This window comes from Cebus imitator, unplaced genomic scaffold (assembly GCF_001604975.1).
Source record: "Cebus imitator isolate Cc_AM_T3 unplaced genomic scaffold, Cebus_imitator-1.0 Scaffold39, whole genome shotgun sequence".
Taxonomy (NCBI): domain Eukaryota; kingdom Metazoa; phylum Chordata; class Mammalia; order Primates; family Cebidae; genus Cebus; species Cebus imitator.
Window position 1 is genome coordinate 2,748,079 of NW_016107354.1, and position 27,660 is coordinate 2,775,738.

Consider the following 27,660-nt stretch of genomic DNA (forward strand, 5'->3'; position numbering starts at 1 on the left):
TTAAATATTCTTACCACAAAGAAATGATACCTGTTGGAGGTGATGGATATGTTAATTCATCAGATTGGATCATTCCACAATGTATACATGCATGGGAATAAATTGGACTAGGCCCGATTATCCCCAAAGGTGCTTGGAAAGCGTCACATTAGAATTTAGGGTTGTCTATTTAGAAAGCGCCGAGACATGTTCATACATGTATACCCCATAAACATACACCCCATAAACATATACAATTATTATTTGTCAATCAAAAATAAAATAAAACTTTACAAAAGTGAAGTCTTGATCCCTGTTTCTCACATAGTGTCAAATAAATGCTAGCTGTGAATATTGTATTTACTATTAACAAGGTGTATTTCCTTAAACTTTTACCGTCTATTAGAATCTCACTGATTTGGCTGGCACAGAAACCACAGCGCAGCCTCCAGCTCTTATAGTGGCCTGGAATTTGGAGTATATTCTTCTGTAATGGAGATGTGGGAGGGTATTGTCTTTGAGCTGATTCCAAAGTGGGCCATGGCCCAGCTGTTGGGGCTGGGCAGTGCTGTAATATGTCCAGGCTAGCACCTTCTTGGTTTTCAAAGTCCAATTATAGAGACCTCTTGTTTGTCCTTCTCTTTCTCAGCTGGTGTTCTTGCCTTGGCATCCCTAATAGAAGATGATATAAAAACATTTAGAGGAAATGAAACTCTGTTCCACGTACTAGTTACCTGTTCCCCTTCACAGAAAAAGGCTTAGTTTAGCAAAGAGAACTAAAGGTAGAGATTATGCTTCTAAATGCATAGCAATATATGTCTAGCTCATTGACAGCACTCAATAAATGTTGCTTTTATTAGTATTACAGGTAAGCCAATACGAGGGTAACCTGGGCATAGAGTAGGCAGGATGTGACTCTTCTCTTATCCCCAGACTTAGTATTTCAGTATTTTTGCTGAGAATCTGGTTGATGATCTGAAAGTTCCTCAAAGTCTCCTGTGATCGAAGCAGACAGCTTTTATCCTTGGGGAACCATTGTAATTGGTATTAGTACTAGGTTCATGAATCTTAACGATCATGGAGTTCAGCTTAGTCCAGCATAACCCACTATGCTTTGTAGAGAATAACTTAGCAGGAACAGCCCTCTGCTAGGTAGTTGCTTCCTAATAATTGTTAATTTTGGTTTAACAACTGAAGTATTAGGGAATCTAGTGACTTTAAGAAATAGTATTGAAGTGGTGGTAATTGAGATTTAAAAAGTTGCCTCTATGACAAATGAAATAGATTTAAGCTGGGGGGAAATAGTTACCCATCAACAGGGGTGGTATTTAGAATATTTAACAACCAGAAACCACTGCAGGCCCCTAGATGTGCCAGACACCTATTCTTGTTGAATAGTGAGGAGGCCTTGGGGCACTACGAGGAGACAGAGCATTCGGAGGTGGGGGGTTGGGGGAGGATTGGGGCACTGACTCTTTCCACGCTCTTATGGAAGTATTTCAGTATTTTAAACAACTGGTATAGCTGAACCAGTCGAGTACTGGAGGCGGTGTAGGAGAGAGTGTCTGAAATTGGCAGATATTCAGAGCTGTTGATAGATTCTTCACTTGTCTTCTTTAATTCGTTGCTGAGAAAACCTTAGTTGCGCTAGGCCCGATTATCCCCAAAGGCGCTTGGAAAGTGTCACATTAGAATTTAGGTTTGTCTATTTAGAAAGCACTGAGACATGTCCATTTATTCAGAAAATACTGACTGTGTATACAGTATGAGAGGTCCCCAGTCTGTATCGGTGGCCTTGAAATTGTTCCTGCTCTTCTACTATAGGCTAGGAATCTGTCCTTGAGAAAGGATTACAAGGATGTTTGCTGCAACAGTTGGGCAAAATCTCAATGTGCAAGCATGGGGAAAGAGCTAAGTCATAGCATATCCTCCACCCAGAATATTATGTACCTCTTAAATATCACAGATACAAATAAGTTTTCAGGACTTAGGAACTAATTCTGACTGTGAAGTGTTAGGTGGGCAACAAAAACCTAAAGGAATGATTAGTGTAAGGACATCAAAATGCATGGTTAGCACTGATTATTATTTGATGGTGGAATATGGGTAAAGTTAATTTTCTTTATGGATATTTCTATGTGTTTCACTTTTTTTGGTCATCTGTGGGTGTTAACTTATGACTAGAGGTGTTCCAGAAGTATTTTTTTTAAACTTGATTAAACATTTAAAAATTATTGTGTAATTAGTGAGTGGGTGAACATGTTGGATTTAAACTTGGAGAAGCACATTTGGAGGTTGTATTTATCTCCTGTAAAGAAAGCTGCTGACTTGGTGGGATAAAAATAAGAGGCCTTGGTCAGCCTCCTGGCGTTGAGGCACCCGGCTCCCCCAGGCTTCCAGACTGCTGGTTCTGAGAGGCCCTAATGGGCTTGTTGAAAGGCTCTACTTGGCTTCTTATTAATGTCCCTCCCTGAGCAGTGCTCTGCTCTGCTGGCTAACCTTGTCAGAAGGTTACCCGCGGCTCTCCAGGGCTCAGCTAATTTTAAACCTGGTCAGGCAGTGTGGTGGCATTGCTCTGCAGAGACATGAACAGCTCCCTGGGTGACACCGCTGGGGAAAGATGAGTTGAGTCCACGGTTTTTTCTCATCCTCCTGTAAGTGACCAGGCACGCTGAACAAGCAAAGAGAGCTGGGATAATAATGAGAGCTTTTATGGTAAAAACCAGGATTATTAAAGATCTTTTAGCAATGTCAATGCTGGTTGATAATTGCACGGTGTGATATGCCCTGCATGAACTGTGTTAATTCTGACCACACTGGGAGTAGCAAGGTGAATGAGATCCTCTCTTCTGGGAACTAGGCTTTGGCTGCTTTTAAAGACAGAATGAAACTACAGTGAATTTCACTATTTATATGGTATTCTTTTAAATTTTCAGAACTCAAAGTCCACTTTGAGTGATACGTTCTTCTATGAAGTTTTTGATCAATTTGATTGGGAGACGGCTATTTCTGAAAAGCTAAAAAAAATTTAAAAACACAGAATTGCTGCCTGTCTGCATGTTAACTGCTGGTCTGGCTGCTGCTAAAATTGTCATTTTAAAGGCTATTTTTCTTTTCTGAGTATTTGCAATAGAGTCTTGTTCAGAATACGGCTATGTCTTATACATGCAACCCTGTATTGTAAAATGAAACGTAAATCAATAACTGTAAAATAATGTGACAATTGAGAACCTTTTCCCTATCAAAATTAATTCTTTTTTAAAAACTTAGCCCATATTTTTCACTTAGAATTTTTTTGTCTGTCTGCCTTTCAACACCTTCAGGTTGTGAATCTAAATGTGCCTATTAGAGTTGGCTCTGTCTTCTCCTGCCAAGGCATTCACAGCTTCTTTGGCACATAAGGGATTATAATGGGAAACCCAGTCCACCCAGTGGATGGCCTGTTCTTGAGGCTTACCTGCCTGGCTTAAAGAAGTGTGTCTTTTCTTGTAGCTGGGCCTGTACCCACCCACTCATAAAACAGTTGCTAGGAGCAAATTAAAGAGACATTGTGTATGGAGTAAACCAAGATGAAAGAACAATAGATAGAGAATCAATACCCTGCTAACTCCCTACAGTGATTGAAGTTAACTTTATTTGAAATATCTAGGCTGGGCCAGACCACATCAAGCTAGCAGCATTCTTGCACGAGAGTGGCACGGGAGTGAACTTTGATTTCATTTTAGGGAAGAAGAAAAAATAATGAATAAATGCTTTTTATTAGCCTTCCCCCCCACCCCCCCTTGAAGTCCTACCTCTTCTACAATAAAGCTAATTAGCTTTGACATGTTTGGATGTAGTTTTGAGAAAATTAAAGCTGAGTAATATTAGGAATTTGTTGAGTGGAAATACTTGTTAAAACCTTCATTGACCCAAATCTGACTTTTATACATGGTATTAAATAAGCAAACTAAAGAAAACTTCATCCCCATCTTGCCCTAAAATAATATTTTTAAAAGCACATTCAGAGTTGTTAAGTATAATATAAATGTGTTACTCTGATTGGATACTAAATGAGTTACTGAAGAGGCTGTGACGGTGATATTGAGTGTAGTTATGAATTTAATGTTCATTTCTTAAAAACCAAGTCCTCTTTGACACATGTTCAAAGGTCTTGCTTTTTTTTTTTTTTTTTTTTTTTTTTTTTTTTTGTTTTTTTTTTTTTTTTTTTTTTTTTTTTTTTTTTTTTTTTTTTTTTTTTTTTTTTCTCCTTTTCTTGGGCTTCTCTTTCTCACCTCTGGGACACTTTCCTCTTACACTTGGCCCGCATGCCTGGTTTAGGCAGGCCCACTGTTATTTTTGTGGTAACCTGACACCTTGGGCCAAGTGCAGCCCCCAGGCCCCTGTGGGAGGTGAACTGGCTGAGAGCTGAAAGGGCGGGCTTCAGGCTGCATTCTCCCAGGATGAGCCGCTGCTGAAGCAGGCTGGGCTGAGGGCTGTGGGCTGGCTGCAGCAGTGGCTGAGATGCCACAGACCAGAGTGAGGGGCTGGGGATCACCACTAAAGACCTCAGATTGTGGCTTAGCAGGTAGCAGGCCCTGCCTCAGGTTAAAGGAAGGCGGAGTTGGTTGTTGAGGCTACAGACGAGGTAGTCAGGGTGTTTAGAAACCTGAGGAAGGTTTTATTGAAGCTGGTGAGTTGAGTCTTTTATCTCACTCTATGGTTCTAATCTAAGGTATGCCTGAGGCTGCCCTTGTAATTCCTTTATCAAGGATGTATTTCTTAAGAATCATCAAAATTGTATTAACATTTTAGGTTAAAATAAAGCAAATGGTTATTTGTTGCTGGGATTGGGGTGCAGAAATGAATGGGAAATAGTGCCTGCCTTCGAAAATTTGCAGTATAGCAGGGAAGAAGATGGATATAGAAGCAATAATTATTATTACTGTTAACATTCTTAATTTTTTTTTTTGAGACTGAGTCTTGCTCTTAATTTAATTAAAAAATTGATTAAAAAATTTTTTTTGAGATGGAGTCACCAAAGCTGGAGTGCAGTGGAGCAATCTTGACTTCACTGCAACTCTGCCTCCCAGGTTCAAGTGATTCCCCTGCCTCAGCCTCCCAAGTGGCTGGGATTACAGGTGCTTGCCGCCATGCCGGCTAATATTTTCTATTTTTAATAGAGATGGGGTTTCACTGTGTTGGCCAGGCTGGTCTTGAACTCCTGACCTCAAATGATCTGCCCGCCTAGGCCTCCCAAAGTGCTAGGATTACAGGTGTGAGCCACCACGCCTGGCCTATTAGTTTTGTTGATCAACTATTTGAGAACCTATGGTGGCACAGTTAAGACATACTACCTATGCTAATCTCTAAGCATTTAGATAAGACAATATATGCATTGACTGTTGATGATTGAGATATTCTGTTAATACTTTTCATGGATCATCTCGTTTAATCTTTACAACAGGTGGATAATATTGTTACTTCCAGTTTTCATGAAACACAGGCAAGGTAATTAGTGGGGGAATAAAAATTCAATCTCTTTGGGTTTCTAAAACTCAATATTCTCTTTATGTATATGTAACTACTCTGCCATATGGATTCTCCAGGTGCCCAAGGTGATCCCTGCAATTCTTAGGAGTACCTACCAAGGACAGTATTAACAAACGTTTTGTGAGTTCCAGCAATCTGTCAGGTATTGGGAGAGCCCCAGGCACCTGAAGGAGTGATGTAGGCAGCCAGCTGTGTCGGGGCTTCTTGGAGTGCGTGTGCAGCTAAAAGGTTGGGGTTCTGGATGGGTGGCTGGAGGAGCAGGCTAAGAACAGGTATGAAAGGCCAAGCAGGATGGTGTAGGACAGACTTGCTAAAAATACGTTTCCTGGGATTCTGATTCGTTATTTCTGGCATCAAAGCTGGGAATCTCTGTTTAAGTGGACACCTATAGCATCCTGTGTAACTAGGCTTGGAGACCAGGTTGTTGGCAGTAGTGAGTGTGGGGAGGCAAGGGACAGCTCAGTTCTGGCAGAGGGCTGAAGCAGAGATGGTATGGTCCTTTCCTTGAGACAGGAGCAAAGTTAGTAGAGTAGAGTGGAGCAGAGGGGATCTAGGGGGACTAGGGGGTCAAGTGGACATTCTTGGTGATCATTTAGATCAGGAACCTAGGATAAGACCCTCCCTTTGGATGTTGCTCTAGCCAGTTTATCTGAGAAACAGTATCTCTAAGAGGAGGCTGTGGGATTGGGTTATTTCTCCAAGGACCTGGGAGTACTTTTGGATTTTCATGGGGCTTTTACAGGTAGATCTTTAATTAGCAATGTAACTTTGAAGGTGTCAAGGACCAGTGTGCCGGAACTGTGTATATGTGAGGATTTGCCCTGGTTCGTTTTGCCTGTGGGGGACTTCTGGCCTCTCAAGTCATATCCCCTACATAGAGGCACTGTTAGGCAGTTGGACTGAGAGGGAATCTGCCCCTGGAAGTCTTTCCCAGAGGGAGGGTTTTAGTGGCCATTTGTAGGTATAATTGGAAATGATTACATTTTAATAAATGTAAGGGGCTGAGGGCTCATCTTGTTCCTCCACCAGGTTTAATAGAATCTGTAGAAGGATGTAGCCTTGGAAGGAAATATATTACCCACCCAACTTTGGCACCCTGTTCCTTCCTCCCCACCCCCACCTTTTTCCCTAAAGAAACGTGTGTGTGTGTGTGTGTGCACGCGCGCGTGCGCACGCTGGTGAGCTGTAGAAATGTAGATTGAATCAAGATGTGGCCTTTGCGTATTTGACTGAATTCAGTGGACTTCTTTGCTGGGATATGTCAGAGGGGAGATTGCTGGCTGGAGAGGGCTCACAGCACCCTGGGCCGTGGGAAGTGAAGGCAGAAGGCAGGCCTGATGTCAGACATGAGTGCATCAGACTTTCTGTCCATACCTCTCTTAGGCTGGGGATCTTGCCCCACTGAGTTCCCTTGCAGTGCTTGTGGACGTTTCAGAGCTGGTCCTGTGTCCACAGCAGGTGCTCCAGTAATATTTGTTCATTTCAACGAGTGGCTTAATTGTCTGAGGGGGGAACAGTAGTTATTCACTTATCCTGCCTCAGGCAGCCTTCAACCAAAGTGCCAAGATTCTTTCTCTTGCTGAACTTGAACTGGATATAAACCAAGGGCCAGGTTTACATTTGGAAGACGAGGATGGTGTGTGGGTGGGGCTTTAATTGGCCCCTGAATTTGCATCTCTCAAGGCAAGACCTGTTTTGTGGCTGCTCCATCACTGTGTCATCATTAAATGGCAGATTGCATTTCTCGTTTGAAGGGTGGGGACTTGCTTGTGTTGTGGATCATTGGGAACCAGTGGACATTTGTGAACCGGCAGTGTTGTGTATTTTTGGTTAAATTCATGCATTGCCTCGTGTCGGCATTAGTTGGTGTTTGCACATTGGCCAAATGCAGATGTGTGTGTCTCTGTGTAAGCATAGCAGCCTGGTTCCCATGCTGGGCTTGAGTGTGACCCTGCTGTCACCTCACAGCCTCTCTTTAGGGACGAGGAGAGTACGTTGAGTCCTTGAAGGCAAAGTCTGATGAGGATTCATTAGAAGGGCTGAGTGACCAGGTATTGAACAGAGTTAATCCCATGGCCCTGGGTTGTTTAAACAAACACACCTTTATACACTGTCATTGTCTTTGCTTGTGTTAAAATGCCTTTATAAACTTGGAACACTTAAGGGAGGCACCACAATGTAATATTTCAGTTTAAAGAACTATTCTGGCCTTGGAATTGGACCATATTGAAAATACTTTTGATTTAAAAATTCTGATTCCAAATGTGTAACATTCTCTGTTCTTCACTCTTTATCTTCCCGAGTAGATAGACACACATACACACACCTTCAGGAGTTGCTCACACACTCCTGGTGTTTCTGGTGTTTTCCTGCTTTTTGTATGAAACAATATACCTTTCGTCATGGCCTGTGAGGCCCCCTGTGATTGGCTCAGCTTACATTTTCTGCCTCTGCTCTAGCCTTTCTGCCTTCTGGCTTGGCTCTCTCGTCTCCACATCTCCTCCACTAATACGTGGCCTATAAGTCCAGCTCAGCCTTTCAGACCAGCCTAAATGCCACCCCCCGAGAAACTTCATTGATCCGAGAGACAGAATAAACTTCTCCAGCACGGTTCTCTGTTGATTGCTCTATTGCAGCTGGTGACATATTTATTCACTTGTTCATTCATGTATTCACCCATTGACTCATTATTTCCAGCAACCATTCAGTCTCTTCTGGGGAGCAGTTGCCATGTGCTAGGCATTCTGCTGAATGCCAGACATAGAAAAATGACTAGGCCGGGTGAGGTGGTTCATGCCTGTAGTCCCAGCACTTTGGGAAGCTGAGGCAGGAGAATTGCTTGAGGCCAGGAGTTCGGAACCAGCCTGGGTAACATAGTGAGGCTACGTATGTACAATAAAACTAAAAAGATTAGCTGGGCATGGTGGCATGCGTCTGTAGTCGCAGCTACTTGGGAGGCTGAGGTAGGAGGGTGGCTTGAGCCCCGGAGGTTGAGGATGCAGTGGACCTGTCTCAGAAACAAAAAACAAAAAACAAAAAACAAAAAAATGAAGAAAAGGAGAAATGACTAAAGGCATGGACCCAACCCTTAAAAATCTCCCAAACCCTCAAATGTGAGTGATGGATAAACAAATCATTTCTATCTGGTGAGTGAGTTCAGTTCATTTGTACTGGCTGGCAAAGGTGCTACTACCTGTGGGAACACAGAGGAGTGGGGAAAGGTCAGGCCAGGCTTCCCCGTGGAGGGGCTTTGAAGTCTTGCAGGTATGTGAACTTATTTGTCTCCCTGCTGGAGAGGGTGCTTGTTGAGGACGGGGAACATGGTATCTTTATCTCCATATCCAGCACTTGGCACATACGGGCGAAGAGATGGGTGGGAGAGGCTTTCAGTAAATGCTTTACCATATTAAATTTAAACAGATAATTAGAAAACAGAAATACTTTCCCTTTCATGTTTACACCCCATCTTGTTTTCAGAATCATTTTAAGGCACCATGCAAGACTGTAAAATAGCATAAATAGAAGGTGAGAGAAAGAAGGTAGAAAAAGAGGAGGAGGATAGAGGTGAAGACTGAAAGTGGACTTAGGAATGAGACCAAACTTGCCGACCAAAACCACCTGAGAGCTCTCCGAGGGGCTTGCCAGGGTGGCTCAGCGCACTTTGGCGCCTAGTGAGTAAAGGAAAGTCCGGTGGGCTGACCACGAGGAAAAAAACACATTGTGTTTTGTTTGCTGTAGAACTTTCCTTTGGGATCTTTGTAAAGAGCAGTCTCTGTGTGACGTGATGAGCCGCCTCTTCCACATCCTTGCAGGCAACATAGAGACGAATCTCATAGGCTATTTCTTCTAATAACCCTTCATGTGCTGATGGCAGCACATCAAAGCATAATTCAATAAAAGCAAATGTATTCAGAGCTCCTGGAATTAACTTTCTCTAAGGTAACGATGGAATCAGAAAGGCACTGAAACAGTGCAGGTTTTATTTATTTATTTATTTATTTATTAATTTATTTTTGTAACTTTTATTGAAGTCCAACTTGCATATAGAAAAGGGCACACATATCATCAGTATTTAGTCCCTTGTGTTTTTCCATTTGAACGCACTGGCCTCCAAAGCCATTGATCTGCACTGACATGACCAGAACCCCCTAAGCCTCCCCACACTGCCTTCCAATCAGTACTCTCAACTCCAAAGGGTCGTTATTACCCTGACTTCTAATAATGTAGATGAGTTTCGTTAGTGTTTGAACTTATTATGAATGGCAGCAGACAGTATAGTATATATTTCTTGGTATCTATTTTCTTCCTCAATATTGCATTGGTAGAATTCACCCATGTTGTTACTTGCAGTTGTTATTCATTTGTATTCTCATTACTGTCCCGTAGAACTTTCTGTGGCACAGTAGCCATTAGCCACTTGTGAATATTGAGCTAATAAGATATGGATAGTGCCACTGGACAACTGAATTTCTAATCTTAATAATTTACATTTAAATTCACAAATGTGTTTAGCGCCTACTGCTTTGGACAGTGCAGTTGTATACCATTCTATTTTATGAATATGCTTCAGTTTTTTTTTTTTGAGACAGAGTCTCACTCTCCTAGGCCAGAGTGCAGTGGCATGATCATAGCTCACTGCCTTTGACCTCCTGGGCTAAGGTGATCCTCCTACTTCAGCCTCTGGGGTAGCCGGGACTACAGGTTTGTGCCACCAACACCTAGGTCATTTTTTTGTGTTTTTTGTAGAGATGGGGGTCTCACTGTGTTGCCCAGGCTGATCTCAGCTCCTACTCTCAAGGAGTCCACCCATCTCGGCCTCCCAAAGTGCTGGGATTACAGATGTGCTCCACCGCGCCTGGCCTGATTATGCTATAGTTTTTAATGTCCTATTGTTAACAAAAATTTGGCTGTTTCTAGCTGTTAGAAATAATGAAAATATAAACATTCCTATACCTGTCTTTTGGTGAACATAAGCATGCATTTCTTTAGCATCAGTACCTGGGATTTGGAATTGCTGAGTCAGAAGGTATGCATATATAATCAGTTTTGGTATGTAGATATTGCCAAAGAGAATGATTGTACCAATCTGCGCTCTCATCCGCTCTCTGAGAGTTCCATTTGCTCTATCTCCTTGAAAACCCTTAGTATTAGTAGTCTCTCCTTTTTTTAGTTCTTTTAGTGGCTCAATAGAGGTATCACATTGTTTTAATTTGCATTTCTTTAATAACTAAGTTGAACACCTTTTCATATGTTTATGGGCCATTTGGTTATGTTTTATAAAATACATTAGCTTTTTACTTTTTTTTTTATTGGGTTGTCTGATTTCTTACTGTTTTGTAAGAGTTCCTGTAGGATGAAGGACATGAGTCTCTGTTGAATACATCTGTTGCAAATACTGACTTTGTGGCCTGCTTTTATTTTCTTAATGGTTCTTTCATGAAAGCAAGTTCTGAGTTGTGATATAATCCAGTTTATCATGTTTTCCCCTCCTGATTTGTGCCTTTGTGTCCCTTTAAAGTAATCCTTGACTGCTTTATGGACACGTAGGTGATCTGCTAAGTTTTCTTCTAAATTCTTTATTGGTTTTTTACTTAGGGATCTAAAATCTATTTCAGATGTAAAGTATGTTGGAGGTGGGGTCGTTTTATTTTTTTCGTACGGATATCAATGAACCTGGCTCATTTATTGGGGAAAAAAAGACCTTTTCTCAAGGTAATACAGTGTCACTTTTGTTACAGAACAAGTGAACATATGTGTATGAGTTTGTTTCCAGACATTTTATTCTGATCCGTTGGCCTATTTTCTATGTCTTTGTGCCAGTACCATACTATTAATGACTAAGCTTTGCATTGAGGTTTCTTATTGGGCAGTGTAAGTCATTCAGCTTTGTTTTTCTTGTTCAAGATTGCACAAGACCTGCATTTATTCAAACAGGTTCATTTTATTTGTTATTTTATGTTGTCTTATTTTTATCCAGCATCCCAATGTTGCCTGGGATACAACTGTCCTAGGTTGTAGAGGTCATACAGGCTCTGCTTCTGCCCCAGAGGAGTTTTACAATCATGTTTTGGGACTCAGAAATATCCACGTATCATTTGGGTAGGCTGTGAGGATCTATGTTCTCAGATCCATTAGAAATGGGTAAAGGCAGATAGATCAGATCTGACAACACCCACACAAGAGAAAGTGACAGCCTGATTTCTGATAGTCTAGAGGATGGGAAGGAAAACAATATGACGAATTGTGGTTTTGGTTCCCTAGGTTGACAGGAAAGAGAAGATTTTTTCCTTTTGGGTATTTTACAGCCTAGACTTTGGATCCTGATGTGAATGCTAATGAGATCCATTTGGATCCATTAGATCTTGAGAGCATTGAATGTCAGGGGCTGTGGTCACAGGACCAGAGCAGGGCTTGACCTTTGCAGTTCAGCTCTTTAAAATGCCATCTTGATTGAGGTTTTCCTTGTTGATTGGCTTATGACTCAACCAGGAGTGAAGTGTAGATTTCCCTATTGCTTCTCTCCCCAAACCCCAGAATGAGAGAAGCATCCAACGTCATAGAAGCTGGTGGAGAAGCCCTGGACTATTTTTGTATGCAAAGTAGGGACGGCTGTTTCAGATGCAGCACAATTAGCATTCTGAATCAGCCAAGGGGGCCGCATCTGGGCAGGTTACTGCCGGGACCTGGAGAGAGGCCAGTGCCAACATACCATTAGGTTGGCTGTCAACAGACTGTGTAACATTGGGTGAGTCTCCCCTGGTCTTTAGTAGGTAGGGATGACTCCCCAGGCATGTACCCATAGACTTGCCTCTTGGGGAGCCAGCGCTGTGGTGGTATAGGACCCATTTCTAGGCTTTCCATCAATCATGAAGCTGAGGGAGACTTTTTGAAGTGGTGTATATACTTTTATCTATCTTGTATGTTGATGTCTTTTTACATGTGAACTTTCTACTTGTGATTTTTACTTTATACTTATTGTAATTTAAAATACTGAGTTATAATAATAGGATGGTGACTCTTACCAACTAAGAAAGTGATGTGATTCATAGGTTAGTGGCTAAGGAGTATTATTTTCCTGATGTTTTCTTTATTTTTAGTAAGCAGTATGGTCGGTTAGTCTACCTGAAGTGTATGTTCACTTTACAGGCCTATTGGAATTGGGGAGTTAGTCTTAAGGTTTTCTTTGACTGCTACTCCTGAGAAAGGCTTACAAGTTTTCCTTTTGAAATATTGATAGCTACTTACTGCTAACAGTTGGGGCATTTGCTCTCTTAAAGCAGGAAAGAAGCTCTGTTTCTGGGTTTGAAATGTGTTTCCTGAGGTTAAGTTGTCCATATCCCAGGGTGGGAGCGTCTTGGGCCCTGAGACTTGGGCTATTAGTCATGTCCTCCGGCTCATGCTCACTTTGCACATGCACTGTCTTGATATCAGATCTTTGCTTTGGAATGGTCAGATAGGATTGATTGCTGGAAGCTGGGGCTGTGGCCTTGTCCTTTTGAAGCAGTCCACTGATGAAGAACAACAATGATCAGCTTGACTGGTGTTAGTGACAGGAGAAAGGAAGGGGCAGGATTTCTGTTCTCAATGGCTAACAGATTCATTAAGGGGATGGTGTGGGTGATTCCCCTAAAGGCTGGTAATGCAGAGTGGTCCCATCAGAGCTGCATAGCATGAAATCAATCAGAGCTTTTCTTGAATTGTCACCTGGGCAAGTACTTAGGGCTGATGGAGCGGAGAATTAATCAGGGATTCTCAGGAGGGTAATGCTAAGTCCTCTAATGGGATGCTCAGCATTGGGGCTTGGTGAAGAGATATTGGCTTGTTGATGGGATTCTGTTGACACGGAAGTGATTTTTGAAAACGAGAAGGAGTAATTATCCACTCCTCCCTGCTGAAATTAGAGGGAACCTGTTAGCAATTGGCACCAAGGCTCACTGGCTGCTACTGTCGTCGTGGCAGATGTTGCCTCAGTTCTCAGCCTCAGCATTCCCTGAGAATTCTGCCCTGTCTCTGACAATGACATACTTTCTGCACTTCCATCTCTTTTGTGGTTGCCTGCAAAATCCAGGCTGCCCATCTTCACCTGTGTTTTTCTCAGGTCACTTGTTGGCAAGGTTGGCTAGTGTCTGAAATGGTAGGAAAATAATAGTACAACCCACTTTACATATGCAAAACAAATTAACCATTATTTAGTGCCTGACATTCAGCTGTCCAGGGTGGTGAGTCAGGATCATCACTATTCATTAGGAATTAAGTAGACTGTGCTTGATGATGTCAGTTATGGACATTGTTGAGAATTCATCACCTCCTACATCCTCCTGTCTAGGGAGGGTATAGTGTGTCTGACATTCCCGCAAAATGTGCGTCCTGTCTGGAAAATGACTCCTAGGTTCAAACTCTGTGAAGTATAGGACTTTGGACAACTTACTTAGGTCTGTGAACCTCACAAGGTGGGGATAATACCAAAGGGGGAAGAGCAGCGATTAAATAAGATCCTCTAAGCAGAAGCTGCTGGCATTGTGCCTGACACCTAGTTCTGGGAGAAGGCTGAATTTGGAACCAGTTCACTTTGGGAGAAAAGCACTTTTTTTCCTCAGTCTTTTTGTTGGAGGGCAGCTTTATTCCTGTGAGAGAAATTTGGACTTCGACTAAGATTACAGTGACCTCAAGCCATCAGATGTTTCGTTGAGTTGTCCACTATAAATATCATTTCAACCATGTTATTCTCTTCCTAGAAACCCTAAAGTGGCTCTCAGTTGCGCTGACTTCTCTCTCTTCCTGGGGTGTTAGTGCTCATCCTGTTGCCACTGTCTGTATGCTGCCCTTCCCGCTCGCCTGATCACTCAGATTTGCTTTGTTACCGTTTGTCGTCTCTTTGAATTTCTTCCTTGGCTACCTCCTTGGCTTCTGCTCTTTATTTCCTGGCCACTCTGTCTCCCTTATAGCTTTCCCTGTAGCTGTCACCTTCTGGTTCTGTTCTTTTCCAGTCGTCAAAAGGGAAAGGGAAATGGAGAAGGTAAAATACATTATCTCAAAAATTACTATTCTCCTCAAATAAGATTTGCTCGTGATAAAAGAAGGTTATCTCTTAAAGGACCCAAACCTTATTCATCCCTCTAACACAGAAGGTCTATTAGCTGCCAATAATTGTGATTAAGAAGCTAATACAAGAACAAAAAACCAAACACAGCATGTTCTCACTCATAAGTGGGAGTTGAACAATGAGAACACATGGACACAAGGGAAGGGAACATCACACTCGGGGGCCTGTCAGGGATGGGGGGAGCTGGGTAGGGATGGCATTAGGAGAAATACCTAATATAGCTGACGGATTGCTGGGTGCAGCAAACCACCATGGCTCTTGTGTACCTATGTAGCAAACCTGCATGTCCTGCACATGTATCTCAGAACTTATAATAAAAAAAGAAATTGGATCAGCCAGCCAACTCTTCATTATTTACACTGTGCCTGGCTTAAAGTCCTCCTGCCTTAAAGCCTGTCTCCTTGTGTCCTCCTGATTTGGCAATTTCCTCTGGGTCTCTTACTACTCATTGAAACTTTGGCCAGAGTCAGGAATGTGAAAGTAGCTAAAACACTTTTCTTGTGGAAATTTTGGGTGATAAGCTCAGTTATGTTGTTATCAAAGAATATTTGTGTTCCTTTTATTGGTTGTTGGTTCCTTTTTTTTTTTTTTTTTTTTTTTTTTTTTTTTTTTTTTNCTTGCTCTGTTGCTCTGGGTAGAGTGCAGTGGCCCGATCTTGACTCACTGCAGTCTACACTTCCTGGGTTTAAGTGATTCTCCTGCCTCGGCCTCCCAAGTAGCTGGGATTACAGGTGTCTGCCACCGTGCCTGGCTAAGTTTTGTATTTTTAGTAGAGACAGAGATTTTTCATGTTGGCCAGGCTGGTTTCGAACTCCTGTCCTCAGGTGATCTGCCTGCCTTGGCCTCCCAAAGTGCTAGGATTACAGGTGTGAACGATTGTGGTTGATTCTTTCTTTCATTAATATTTGTATGTCAGGTGTGGTACCGGCAGTAGGGACACTGTAAGTGTAATATAGTATCTGCCCTCAGGAAGGGTCACTGGGGTACAAGTGGGAGGAGCAATGACAGATCAACTCACAAAGTTCTTTTTTTTTTTTTTTCCCCCTGTGATGGAATCTCACTCTGTTGCCCAGGCTAGAGTACAATGGCACAGCCTTGGCTCACTGTAACCTCCTCCTCCCGGTTCAAGCAGTCCTCCTGCCTCAGCCTCCCTAGTAGCTGGGATTACAGGCACCTGCCACCGGGCCCAGCTAGTTTTTTTGTATTTTTAATAGAGACAATGTTTTACCACATTGGCCAGGCTGGTCTTGAACTCCCGACCTCAAGTGATCCACCTGCCCCAGCCTCCCATAGTGCTGGGATTACAGGTGTGAGCCTTGGCCTCCCAAAGTGTTGGGATTACAGGCCCCAACTCACTAAGTTCTGTTATAGATAGAGCCTGTGGGATGACATGGTGATGAATGAATAAGTTGGCCTCCTCCAGGGTTAGTGATGGAAACTGAGGCACACTGGAGCTACAAGTGCTGTGTGGTCCTGGGTTACCCAGGTGGACAGAGCCCTAACTTCATCCCAGCTCTTTTCCTGTGGGCTCCTAGAATATTGAGACACTGGCAGAAACAAGCCATATAAATTTTTTTTGGTGATCCTTGTGTTCAGTGATATCCTTGTGTTTCATTGATTATGAGGATTAAATTAACTCTTTTACTTAAGAGCCTTTAAATAATCTGAAAATGGATTAGAAACTGACATTATGAGAGACCCAGAGGAGTTAAGATCAAGGGAGCAGCAAACTCCTGTGTTCTGTCTCATCCCTTGTTGAATAGAGTTGGTGTCAGAGCACCTGTATTTGACTGTCTTATCCCTGTCACCCCCCAGGCTTTTATACTAAAATGTGTATTGGTTGAATGCACATGTGATATCTTATCTGTACTCATATTACTCTTTTTGAAACCTCGGTAGGTTATGGTGAAATAATGATCCATTTAGAGAATGTGGCTGTTGAGGCAGTTACCAGGATATTTGGGTCATAGTAACAAGTTTGTTTTTGGAGTTTGGGAAAAATTTCAGGAATTAAGGATTCTTCAGAAAAGTGTTTATGATGGAAACTGAGGCACGTGGGGGCTACTAAATATATTTTTAAATGTATTTCCAACAAACAAGACTTTTCTGTTCTCTTTCCTTGGAGGCATTCTGTGGAAAGGGTTATTACCCTGCACCACACTGTCCATAAGAATCTGAAAGTTGTTGAACCCGTGAATATATTCAAATTTAGATGAGTGTTAGAAATAAAGGTGTTGTCACCAATTTCCATTTTCTATGCAGCCATTTGAAGACCTTGAAGAAAAGGATCTTTTGTAAATTGATTTCCCAAAGTGAACCATTAGATGAAGCTCTCTTATTTCTTCACCATCCGTCACAAGGTACATATCATTGTCTAGGGAGGATGGACTTGGACATAAGTAAACATCTGTTCATGGTTTTACAGATGACAGAGCACCTTCACTCATGATCTTACTAAACCTTTAAGGCAACTTACTAAATCTTTAAGGCAACTTCATATGGAATGGAGTCCCTCTACCCCTTAATCATTTTTCTGTATTGGGATTGAATTTTATTTGTTATCTGCATTTAACAAATGAAAACCTGAGCTTCTGAGAGAGTTATTGGGTTGACACAAAAGTAATTGCGATAGTTTTGAGCTCCGTGGCTTGAGGGCGAGTAGGTTTGGAACCCAGATCTGTTGGGAGTCTTCATACCACCTCTCCTCCCTTTCCCTCCCACCTCTTGCCTTGATACTGTGTTCTTTATTTACGGAATTTAGTGAAAGCTGACGCTTTTACTCAAAGGATGTATATGTATGGGGAGATAAAGATACAGCTCTGCAGGTACAGACATTGTGTGCATAATTCACTTGTTTAGATTTTAATGTTGATTATAATCAGGTGCTTGTTGCTATAGATTCAGAATCGAGATGGATTACGTGGCCGTTAAGTATTTCCATGTGTTTTTAGGATTCTCCTAAAGTGTGGTTGATACTGTCAGAGCCTCTAGATACAAGGCCAGTTTCCAGGATGAGTTGGAGTTTGAGCTGGGCTGGAAGGAACCTGAGGGGTGGAGTGCCAGGATGGTTGTTTTGGTATCCAGTATAGGGAGCTTTTCTAAGCTAGCCCCAGTCTTGTGACTGGAAATTCTCTGCCCATTTAGGTCCTCATCGTATGATGGGGTTGTAAAACCAAAGGTCTGTATAACTCTTTGGATTATGTATCTGGTAGTTCTTTGCCCATTGCAAGATTAGGTAATTCCATCCTGCTGAGTTCTAGTTGACCAGAAACTGCAAGAGCTAGGGCACACCGGGTCTTTCCCTTTGCGGTAAAGGAATAAAAACAGCATTTAGAGCAGTGGCTGTACTTACCAAGTGGATAGATCAATTAATGCTAGTTAATACTGCATTCCCCCAAACAACCAGGAACTTGTAATTCATAGCTATAAAAGTAATTAGAAGTGGTTGTCTGCAAAGGTCTGCTGCCTGTCTTCTCCACCGCCTTCCCCTTGTGGAGCAGTTCAAGTAGCAGAAATTGTTTTCTTATGTTGAGTCAGAATATTCTTTGGAACTTCCCCACAGTGGATCTGCATCCTCCCTATGTGACAAATAGCTCTTCAGAAGTTGTTCAGGGTCTCAGGACACTAAGTGTGCAGTTAGGATTCAGAAGAATCTTCCCATCTTTGGGCTGTGGGCTGAGGCTAAAAATGATAGACTTTAATAGGAATAAACATAAACTCCTGATTTTAGCTTTGACACCAATTGCACAAAAGACAGGATTCGGGGACAACCCCTGAGGAGCAGGAGCTTAGAAGTTTAATGAAAAGTAAGTCCACCTCTGAGTGCCATTTATTGAGGGCCATTAAATGCATTCATGAGGGTGGGCAGAGGGATGATGGTTTCTAGTCTGGAAGACAGTTAGGATCCTGGGAGCTGCTCCTGTCATACCTAAGTGGGTATCTTAGGAGAGATTTGTTTCCTTGGAGGATGGTATATGCTCTCAAGGAGTGGATGTGTATATGTTAATCAGGAGATGGGTTTTCACCTGATAGATGGAAGAATTTCAACATGTCAGTATGAAGTGGAGCAGTACCGAGAAGGTAATGAGTTCCCTGCTGTTGGTGGTGTTCAAGGTTAGACTGTGACCAGCTCAGTAGATTTTGAGGGGACTTCAAGCACTGAATGGGGACGGTTGGCGTGTTTTGGTCTGGAGACTCCGGGGCTTGCAATTATATGAGAACATTCTTTTTGGGCAGTTAAAGGTCCCTTGGTCTCTTCAGCTGCCCCCGACTGTCCTGGATGCCATTGCCTGCCATTCTGACTGAGCACTGGACGTAACTACTATTTTAAAGTGCAGCTCCTTGGAGTAAATTCATACCGCTGTGAAATGCCTAGAGCTCAAGGACTGGCCTGTGGTTTTGTACGTGTGTGTTGTTTTTGTCTTTTGTTTTGTTTTTTTTGGGGGGTAGAGTGGAGAGGAAGAAGGTGGGCTAGCCACTGCTCAAAGAGTTCATCCTTGTCATAATTTATCTAATAAACTACCTTGGAGCTAGAACAGACTCTAGAGTATAGTTTAGTTTGAATTTGTAAGACTCTTAGATCCCAACAAAAATGGTAATAGTTTAAGAATTCAAAAAGCCCACACTGCAGGCATCTTGAGGTTCATCTGGAGGTCAGTCACAAAATGCTTTCTTGTGGCGTAATTTATACCTTCACATTTGGCAATTTTGAAAGTTCTGTGTAAATGTACATATGTTGGTAAGAGGTAGTAAATATTTTGCTGACAGGGTTCTTTGAATGATGGCTTAGTAGCAGCATTTGAAGGCAGCCAACCAGAGGGGTTTTTTGTGTATTTTTTTTTCTTTTAATCCAGGTGCTGCCAAGTTTACAAAGCTGTAAGGGAAGAAGCCAGAAGTACCCACTAGTTATAGTTATACCATTAATTGTGTAATATTCATGTGCCTCAGAGTTTCTGCACCTGGCATCTGTTGATATACACAGGTGGGGGAGGACAGGGGCACAGGATACAGCTGGGAGACAGCGGGGAAGAAGACAGGTTGCTTGTTGTCAGGTGATGGCCCTGGAACATGGAGCAGTCCCTGGTGCCAGGCGGGGCCACCAGCACTTGCTTCCCTCCTGGTTGTCCATTTGTAATACTGCCTGGACTTGAGGGGGCAGGAAGGGGAGGAACCGTGGCCACATGAAGCCCTCCCTACTCAGGCCCTGGGCATCCTCTTTTTGATCAGTCCTTTCCCCTCCTTTTTTGGGGGGCCTTTGAATTAATGATCTGATGCCTTTTCAACAAAGGAATATTGAAATGTTGATATGTCAGTGTGCAGGACAGCAGAGAGTACTGGATTAGATCATTTTCACATTGTTGTTATGCCAATTTGACATTTGTTTGGAAAGCTTATCCCTTTATGACCATAGGTTATATGCATAATTTAAGGGGAATAAATCTTTGATTTTATTTTATTTTTTAGTTCTGTAATCATCATTGCTACAAAAAAGAAAGTCTCCCCCACCGTTTTCATGTGGTCAGGAATTCAGCGTAGGCTACGAGAGGAAGTGCTCCACGTCAATACAGTGTATTTCCACAGGTGTGCTAGGTACTTGTGATAGTTGTTGCAGGGAAGTCAAGAGTGGGGACAACTTGGTCCCCACTTCAAAGTTACAACCTAGTTGCTGAGAGTAACAAAGTAACCTCATTCTACAGGGTAAAAGACCCAGAAATAAATGACATAGGTACAGGTCAGCTGGCATTGCTATCTCAGAGAATGATTATGTGTGATAGCAAAATTATCTCCCTCCCTCTCTCCCTCCCTCCCTCCCTCCCTCCCTCCCTCCCTCCTTCCCTTCCTCCCCTTGCATCTTGGTGATCTCGTATTGGGATAGTGAAACTATCAGAGTTTCAGAGTTATGATGCCAGTTGCCATGGTGAAGTGGATTATTTTAAAAACTTTTTGGCCTGGCGCGGTGGCGCATGCCTGTAATCCTAGCACTTTGGGAGGCCAAGGTGGGCAGATCATGAGGTCAGGAGATTGAGACTGTCCTGGCTAACATGGTAAAACCCTGTCTCTACTGATGTGTGTGTGTGTGTGTGTGTGTGTGTGTGTGTATAATTGTGTGTGTGTATATATATATATACACACACACATATACATACACACACATATATAATTGTGTATATATATATACACACGCACATATATATATATATAATTGGCTGGGCGTGGTGGCACATGCCTGTAGTCCCAGCTACTCAGGAGGCTGAGGCAGAAGAATCACTTGGATCCGAGAGATGGAGGTGCAGTGAGCCGAGATCGCCCCACTGCATTCCACTCTGGCAGCAGAGCAAAACTCCATCTCAAAAAACAAACAAAAAAACCCTTTATTTTATTTTCTTATGAATAACTTGTTCTGCTGTGGAGATTTGATAATCATTTAGTGAAGTGCCCCTGGTAGATAGTAGACACTCAGTAAATGGCTTTTGTGTGAATCACTGCAAACTTGAGTACTATTGTTCTGTATAAATTTCCTCTTGTCTGTGAAGGCTATCCAGCTTCTGCCCACTGTTGCATTTCTGTGTAGGTGCTTAACATGATGCTGAGAGAATAAAGCCACTTGGATCTCAAAATTCCATATTCTCCCCTGGGAGTTCTCCAAGCAAAGCTGGTGACTGCCTCAAAATCTCAGAAATCACCACTAAAGAACTTATCCATGTAACCCAAAACCACCTGTACCCCCAAAACGACTGAAATAAAAATTAAAAGCTGGTGACTGAAGAACTTGCACTAGAGCTAGCAAGAGCATTATGTTTGTGGTCACCACACCCTTACACTGTTGCTTGTTTTCTCTTTTAGGTTTATTTTCTTGAAAAGACTCCAGGCTTCGGCTTGGAAAATCCCACCGCCAAAATTGAGCCCAGCAGCTGGAGCGGCAGCGAGAGCCCTGCCGAAAACATGGAAAGGATGAGCGACTCTGCAGATAAGCCAATTGACAATGACGCAGAAGGGGTCTGGAGCCCCGACATTGAGCAGAGCTTTCAGGAGGCCCTGGCTATCTATCCGCCATGTGGGAGGAGGAAAATCATCTTATCAGACGAAGGCAAAATGTATGGTAAGTGGCCTGGAACGCTCCTTTAAAATATTACAGCCTGTTGTAGGGGATAGATTGTAGCTGGCCTTCCAGCAAGAGCCATTCATTGTATGGGGTTGAATGATATTTGTAGAATTTTAGTGGGTCATCCAAAGGACCAGCTTTCAACTAAACAGAAGAGTCAGTAAAGAACCTCTGGGAAATCACTCCCTGGGCTTTTCTTCTTCTACATGCTTAGCGGCATTACGTCAGAAACTTTAGGGGTCCAGGCAGGAACATAGGTAGTTGCACTGGCATATGCACACACGGAATGGTGGGGAGGTGGTCTTCTGAACGCAGACCTGATTGCAAGGAAGCACTGCCACCTCTAGGTAACTGATGCCCTAGGAATGGGGGCCTGGTGCTGCCAAATCCCCTGATTGCTCACCACCCCCTTGAGGAAGAGCCAGCAATCTAGATGCTTATATGAAATCTACTCTTGTAAAAAACCCAGCACTTTTTTTTAAGCAACTCTGTGCAGGCCAGAGAAAACCTGTGCATGGGCTTGATCAGCCTCTGAACCACCAGTTTGCAGCTTTGCTGCCAGTTTGCAGTTGAATAGTCAGACAAGGCATTAGCACCCCTGGGTCACTCTCAACCATCTCCCCTTCTTTGGGGGATGCCCTGCAGGGCATTCTGAAGGAAACGCCGAGTGCCAAGGAGAGTGAGACCTGTTAACTAGCTGGCTCAGATGCCAAGGGCAGCAGCAAAGATCCACCTGCCAGTCTGGGGCTTGCTTGCTGGGTTTGCGCCCCCCCTAACTTCCTTCCATAAATGCTTCCAGCTGCAGACCTGTACTTTCTGGCTGCTTACCTTTTGAGAAGCAGATGGCAGGTATGGTTGCTTGAACATTCTGCCTGTCTAATTGAGCACCTTGAGTTGACAGAGTTTGCACTGTAGCTGAGTCTAAAAAAGACTTAAACACAACCTAAAGAGAACTGGCTCAGTGATCTACCTAAGATTAACTTATCATGGGAGTGATTTATTTCTAAGCAATTTGAAGTCTTTTTCATAATAGGGTGTTGTACCTTTAATACTGCACTTCCTCTGTTAGGAGCCATAGGAGGCTGTGGCTTCAACTAGTGCACACTGCTCAGGAGAAAGCAGATGGTGGTGCAGCTGCCACCAGCTGTGCCCCCACCCCACCGTCCTCCTCTCCAACTTGGATGATGTAATGGAAACAAGGAAAATTTTGCTTTCTGCAGCACTGGAGGCTTTCAGCCTGTCACACACAGGGGAAAAGGAGAACCAAGCCTTCAGCATTTGTTTTATGCATCCATAATATCCTTTATACCGTGGGAAGCTTCTTCATATCTGGTGAAATGGACTGTGGATGAAACTTCTCAGCTACTATGGGAAGAGAGTTTCAGGGCCCTAGATTTTCTGTATGTCTGTATCTTTCCTGGGCTCTTCTTCCTCACCCTGGCGATTTGTTTTGTGGGTCTTGTTTTCATAGCTGAAAATGCAGTACCTCCCTTTCTTACAGGCAGAGAAAAGCATTTTAATCTTTGAAGCTTCTTTGAAGATGACTTTAGTATGGGCAGTGAAACGTAACTTTGGGACGCTACCTTGTACAACACTCATTTGTTTGCCCAAAAATTGTTTTAATTTAAAACAAAGGCATAGTATTAGAAATCCCAGTTGGGCATAACTACTGCACTTCATTTCTCACAATAAATACTGGGAAAGGTATTGTCCTTTCAGGAATAAGATTTTAGGGCTGAGAACATAATTCAAAGCATAAGTTAACTTTTGTCAACTCCAATTTTGTTTTGTTCTCCATTGAGATTTTACTTTATCGGCAGCAGCCCTGGTGGGTTTAACCAATTCGCCTATAACCCAATTATAAAAATATTTCTGTGTGAAAATAATTGTATAAGAGCTCTTGTTGGTAATTGGGTCTCAGAGGCAGCAGGCTAGGAAGAACACTGAGAAGCTTTGGATTTGAGTAGTCATATCGACAGTGAACTTGAACATTTTACCTTTGGTCTTCATCTCAGTTTTCTCCTATGTAAAATAAGATGGTATGGTAGTTGATGATGTCCATGGATCCTTTGGACTTTTCCATTTTGTGACTTGTCACTGAGTGAGAGGGTCAGTTTTGCTCCTTGGGAGCCTAGCCTGTCTTGGGTACCTAGTGTAACTTAAGTTCTGAGTGCTTCCTTAGTGTGCATGGTTTTGATATATGGGTTCTTTTCTCCTGAACTCAGCAACACATTTAGTGACTTGTGTTGGTGGCTAACCTGATTTAAAATGGGACAATCCTTTTGAGCAAGCAGCATTAGGAATTTTAACTCATTTGGAAAGAACAGTCTTATTGGTTGTGGGTTTAGTACACAGCCTGCAGGAGTAGGTATACTAATTGAGGCTCAGAAGATGCATTGGCTGCACTGTCCTGCAGCCGTTCCACTTCCAGGCAGCTGCCTTGGGGAGGAAACATCCCCCCCTGAACTCCCTCTCTCTGAGGAGCTTTGCTTCTACTGCTGCCTTGGAAGGGAACCATGGTGGTTAATAGGGCTATGGGTGGTGGAGACTGGACTCCTTAAGAGGAACTGTCTTAGTTGCTTGGGAACTGCCTTTGACCTGGCTGTGACTTGGAGGATGAGAGAAAGATGGCTTGGGAGCCTCCATGGTGAGGCCCCAGCCACTCGAGAATTGAATCATATGAACAGTGTGGGGCCAGAGCTACCGTCCTGGGCTTTTGGCCTGTTCCCCGTCTTACCATGCATGAATCAGGACACAAACCAGACCAGGAGTCAGGGTTTCTTAAGGCCTTAAAGAGCATACTTTTTCTCTAAGGATTTTGAAAATGAAAACATTTAAAGCATTCTTGGATTCCATGCAGTAAAATAAAAAATGATTTAGTCTTTTAGTGAAATACCAAGTTTTTTTTTTGTTGTTGTTGTTTTTTTTTTTTTTTTTTTTTTTTTTTTTTTTTTTTTTTTTTTTTTTTTTTTTTTTTTTTTTTTTACTTGAAAGGGTTATTCCAATATTTCAGAGCATTTGTAGAGTGCTTTGTGATGTCACTAATCCTGAACCATCGGAGAAGCAAGGTCAAGTGATTTATTTTGGTAATGAAATTTTCTTCGTGGTTGGCAGTAGGGCAAATGCAATCTTATAGAGGAGAAAAAAGGACAACTCTCTTTATGATGAGGTTTTGGCCACTGGAGGAGAGGGCTTAATTTGCTTTCTGCTGACTTGGTCTTTGGGGGAGCTGAGACTTGGTGCATTTGGGCACCGTGTGGATAGGTGGCTCTCCACACCCTATGTGTAGACAGTCATTTTGGGGGATTTCTAGAAGGGATGTGAGACATCCTTTGACTTGGTTCCTAAGGGCATGTGTGCTCACTCCCTTGGGCTGTCTCTTTTTCTGTGCCTGTCTTTTTCATTTTTTTTTACACAGCTGTGTGTGTGTCTCTTTCTGATAGGTCGTGTGAGAGGAGATAGCAGGAGGACAAGATGATAGGGAAGTTCTTGATCAACAAACTTACCCAAAATTGGATCTCAGAGGAGCAGGCCATAGTTTAAAAAACAAAATAAATAGCAAACCATGGAAACACCTGAATATGTTTCCTTTGCAACTGAAAGCCCTAGTCAGATATATCCCATAGTCAAATAGGGCAGCAACAGGAACTAGCCTTCACTGGTTGCATGCTGTACAGGCAGAGAAGTAAAATACTGAACAGTCTGGACTTTATAAATAATAAGGATCCTGGCCCTGCACTTCTAGATATCAGACTTTGATCGAGTCACTTTACTTCTCTGTCTCAATTTGTTAACTGAAGAGGAGGGTTAATTGATCTTACTGCATAGGATTGTTTCAAGAATTAAATGAACTGTTATCTGGGACACCACCCCTGCCTACAATGTTTGAATTGTATCTAGCATATAGTGAGAGGTATGTAAGTGCTTATGGACTGAAAACAAAGACATGCCCTCCGCCCTGCACTATGCTAAAGGCTTCACATATAAGTCTGTCCAATGCTCTTAACAATGCTTTGAGGCTGGTGTTATTATCCTCACTGTATAGACAGGAAGCTGAGTCTGAGACGGGTAAAGTGGCTTGCATGTGGCAATATAAATGGTGTAGCTAGCAGGTTTGAAATCCAGGGCTGTCCAACTCTACATTTTGGGCTCTTTCTACTGAGCTCTTGTTCCTTCCTTGGTAGAGACCATTATACATAAATCCAGTGAATCAGTATTGAACACCAGGTGTATTCGCGCCCTGTGCTCTAGGGATTGTCAGGGATACTGTGGTGAATCAGACAGACATAGTCCCTGCCCTCATGGAGCTGTCTTAAGTTCATTTGCAGGAAACTGACCTAAGGTCAGGACTGTGTGCCAAAGCTTTCTGAGAAGTCTGAGCCCTTTGAGGATGGTCACTTTCCATTTAGCCTTTTGAAGCCTATTCTTGGCTACCAAGGTCCAGGGCACCTGGCCCGATGCTGGCAGGAAGAAATCATCTCAAATAACATAGCAGAGAGGATCTCAGATCACAAGGTTGGCCTTGGTAGTGGCCAGGAGGATGTCTGGAAGGTTCTATGCCCTGGGATCCTACAAGCAGTCTGGGCAGAGCAGTTGCTTCCAGACATCTTTCTGGCTACTATTGACTTTCTCCTTTTGCAAGCAGATGTCTTCAGGGTTCTTGCTTAGGTCCTCTCTAAGGAAGGACCCTTTCTTACTGGGGTACCAGGACTACTGGTCAGCCCCAGAGAGCTGAATTGTGAAGACCAGTGAAGATTCGGGGGTGGGGGTCTCTAGCCAATCCTCCCTAGCTGCTGACCTGTGCCTTGCCTGCCAGGATAACATAGGACTTAGGATTGAACCTTTCTTTACTTCACAGAAACAGAAGTCAGAATAGGAAAGGGGGCTTTTTAAAAGAGCTAGTGGCAGAATTGACAAGGGAGTATCAGAATGAGAATGGACACAAGCAAGTGTAAGTACGATCCGTCAGTATAGGAAAAAGACTGAAATCTGTGGTTCCTATGCTGGATGCAGAGGAGTGGTCAAATAATTGCAGATTCATCCTTTGGTAAGATACTATTGTTTGTGACCCTCAAACAATACCTCTTTGAGGGTCAGGGAGGTAGGCTATGTCAGTGGAGACCCCAGAGCCCTGGTGCGGAGATGGTCATAGACTCTGAGCCCTGGAGGGTCTCCAGGCCTTGGCAAAGTGTTCTTCTTGGTGCTCCATCCGAATGTCATGTTGCATCTTTGATTTCCTTTTTCTGACCTCTGATTCAGGGTATTATTTCAAGTTAATTGAAACAAAGAGCTATGTGATAGAATAGGCTAGAAGCTCCCAAAGCCGGGACCCTACCTATCATAGGATATATTTCAAGACCTGGAATAAAGGAAGGTGTCAGTAATGTTTGCTGAGTAAATGCTTATGGGAGATGAATTATGGTTCAAATAGAGAACATAGGTGATTAAGCCTGTAAGCCCTGAGGGCTTCTCCTATAGGAGGAACTGGCTAGAAAGGGAGAAGGAAGGAAAAAAACCAGGAAGATGTTTATTTAATGATCTTAGATGGAGAAAGAAGAACCCCTATTTTTTGTGTTGGCAAATGTTAGTTGAAGAGATAGAAAGGATTTCTGCACAAAATATGGACAGTAGCAGAGCAAGGGTTAATTCTAGAATGTTCAGAACAGATGAGTAATGGGGGATTTTTGAAATAGTTTGGTTCCTGTGAGAATAGCAAAGCCAGCGTCATCAGCATTTTGATTGGGAAGCTTAATGTGTGGGGGGTATGCAAAGGTTTATGCAGAAGGTGTGAGCTCTTGTGCAATCCGGGTAAAAAATAGCTAATTAAAGATGGCTCAAGAATTGGTCATAAGGAAGGTAGAGGGAAACGAATGTGAAAGTATTACCAAGTTAGACTCTCCAGCAGCTTTGTGGTGGCAGTGGATGAGCCCTGGGATTCAGGAGG

At 42.8% G+C, this 27,660-nt stretch overlaps 1 protein-coding gene across 10 annotated transcripts in view; it reads left to right on the plus strand.

The window, feature by feature from the left end:
- The window catches only part of TEAD1 (TEA domain transcription factor 1), a 273,150-nt gene that overhangs the window by 72,381 nt on the left and 173,109 nt on the right, over positions 1-27,660 (plus strand). For 6 of the 10 annotated variants that reach the window (XM_037737485.1, XM_037737486.1, XM_037737488.1 and 3 more), the window contains exons 1-2: positions 2,665-2,694; positions 21,458-21,713. In XM_037737485.1, coding sequence (XP_037593413.1) covers positions 2,680-2,694; positions 21,458-21,713 — 271 coding nt within the window. In that variant the 5' untranslated portion in view covers positions 2,665-2,679. Of the gene's footprint in view, positions 1-2,533; positions 2,634-2,664; positions 2,695-21,457; positions 21,714-27,660 lie in introns of those variants that run through there. The other 4 variants (XM_017525759.1, XM_017525756.2, XM_017525760.2 and 1 more) reach the window with 2 other exon arrangements.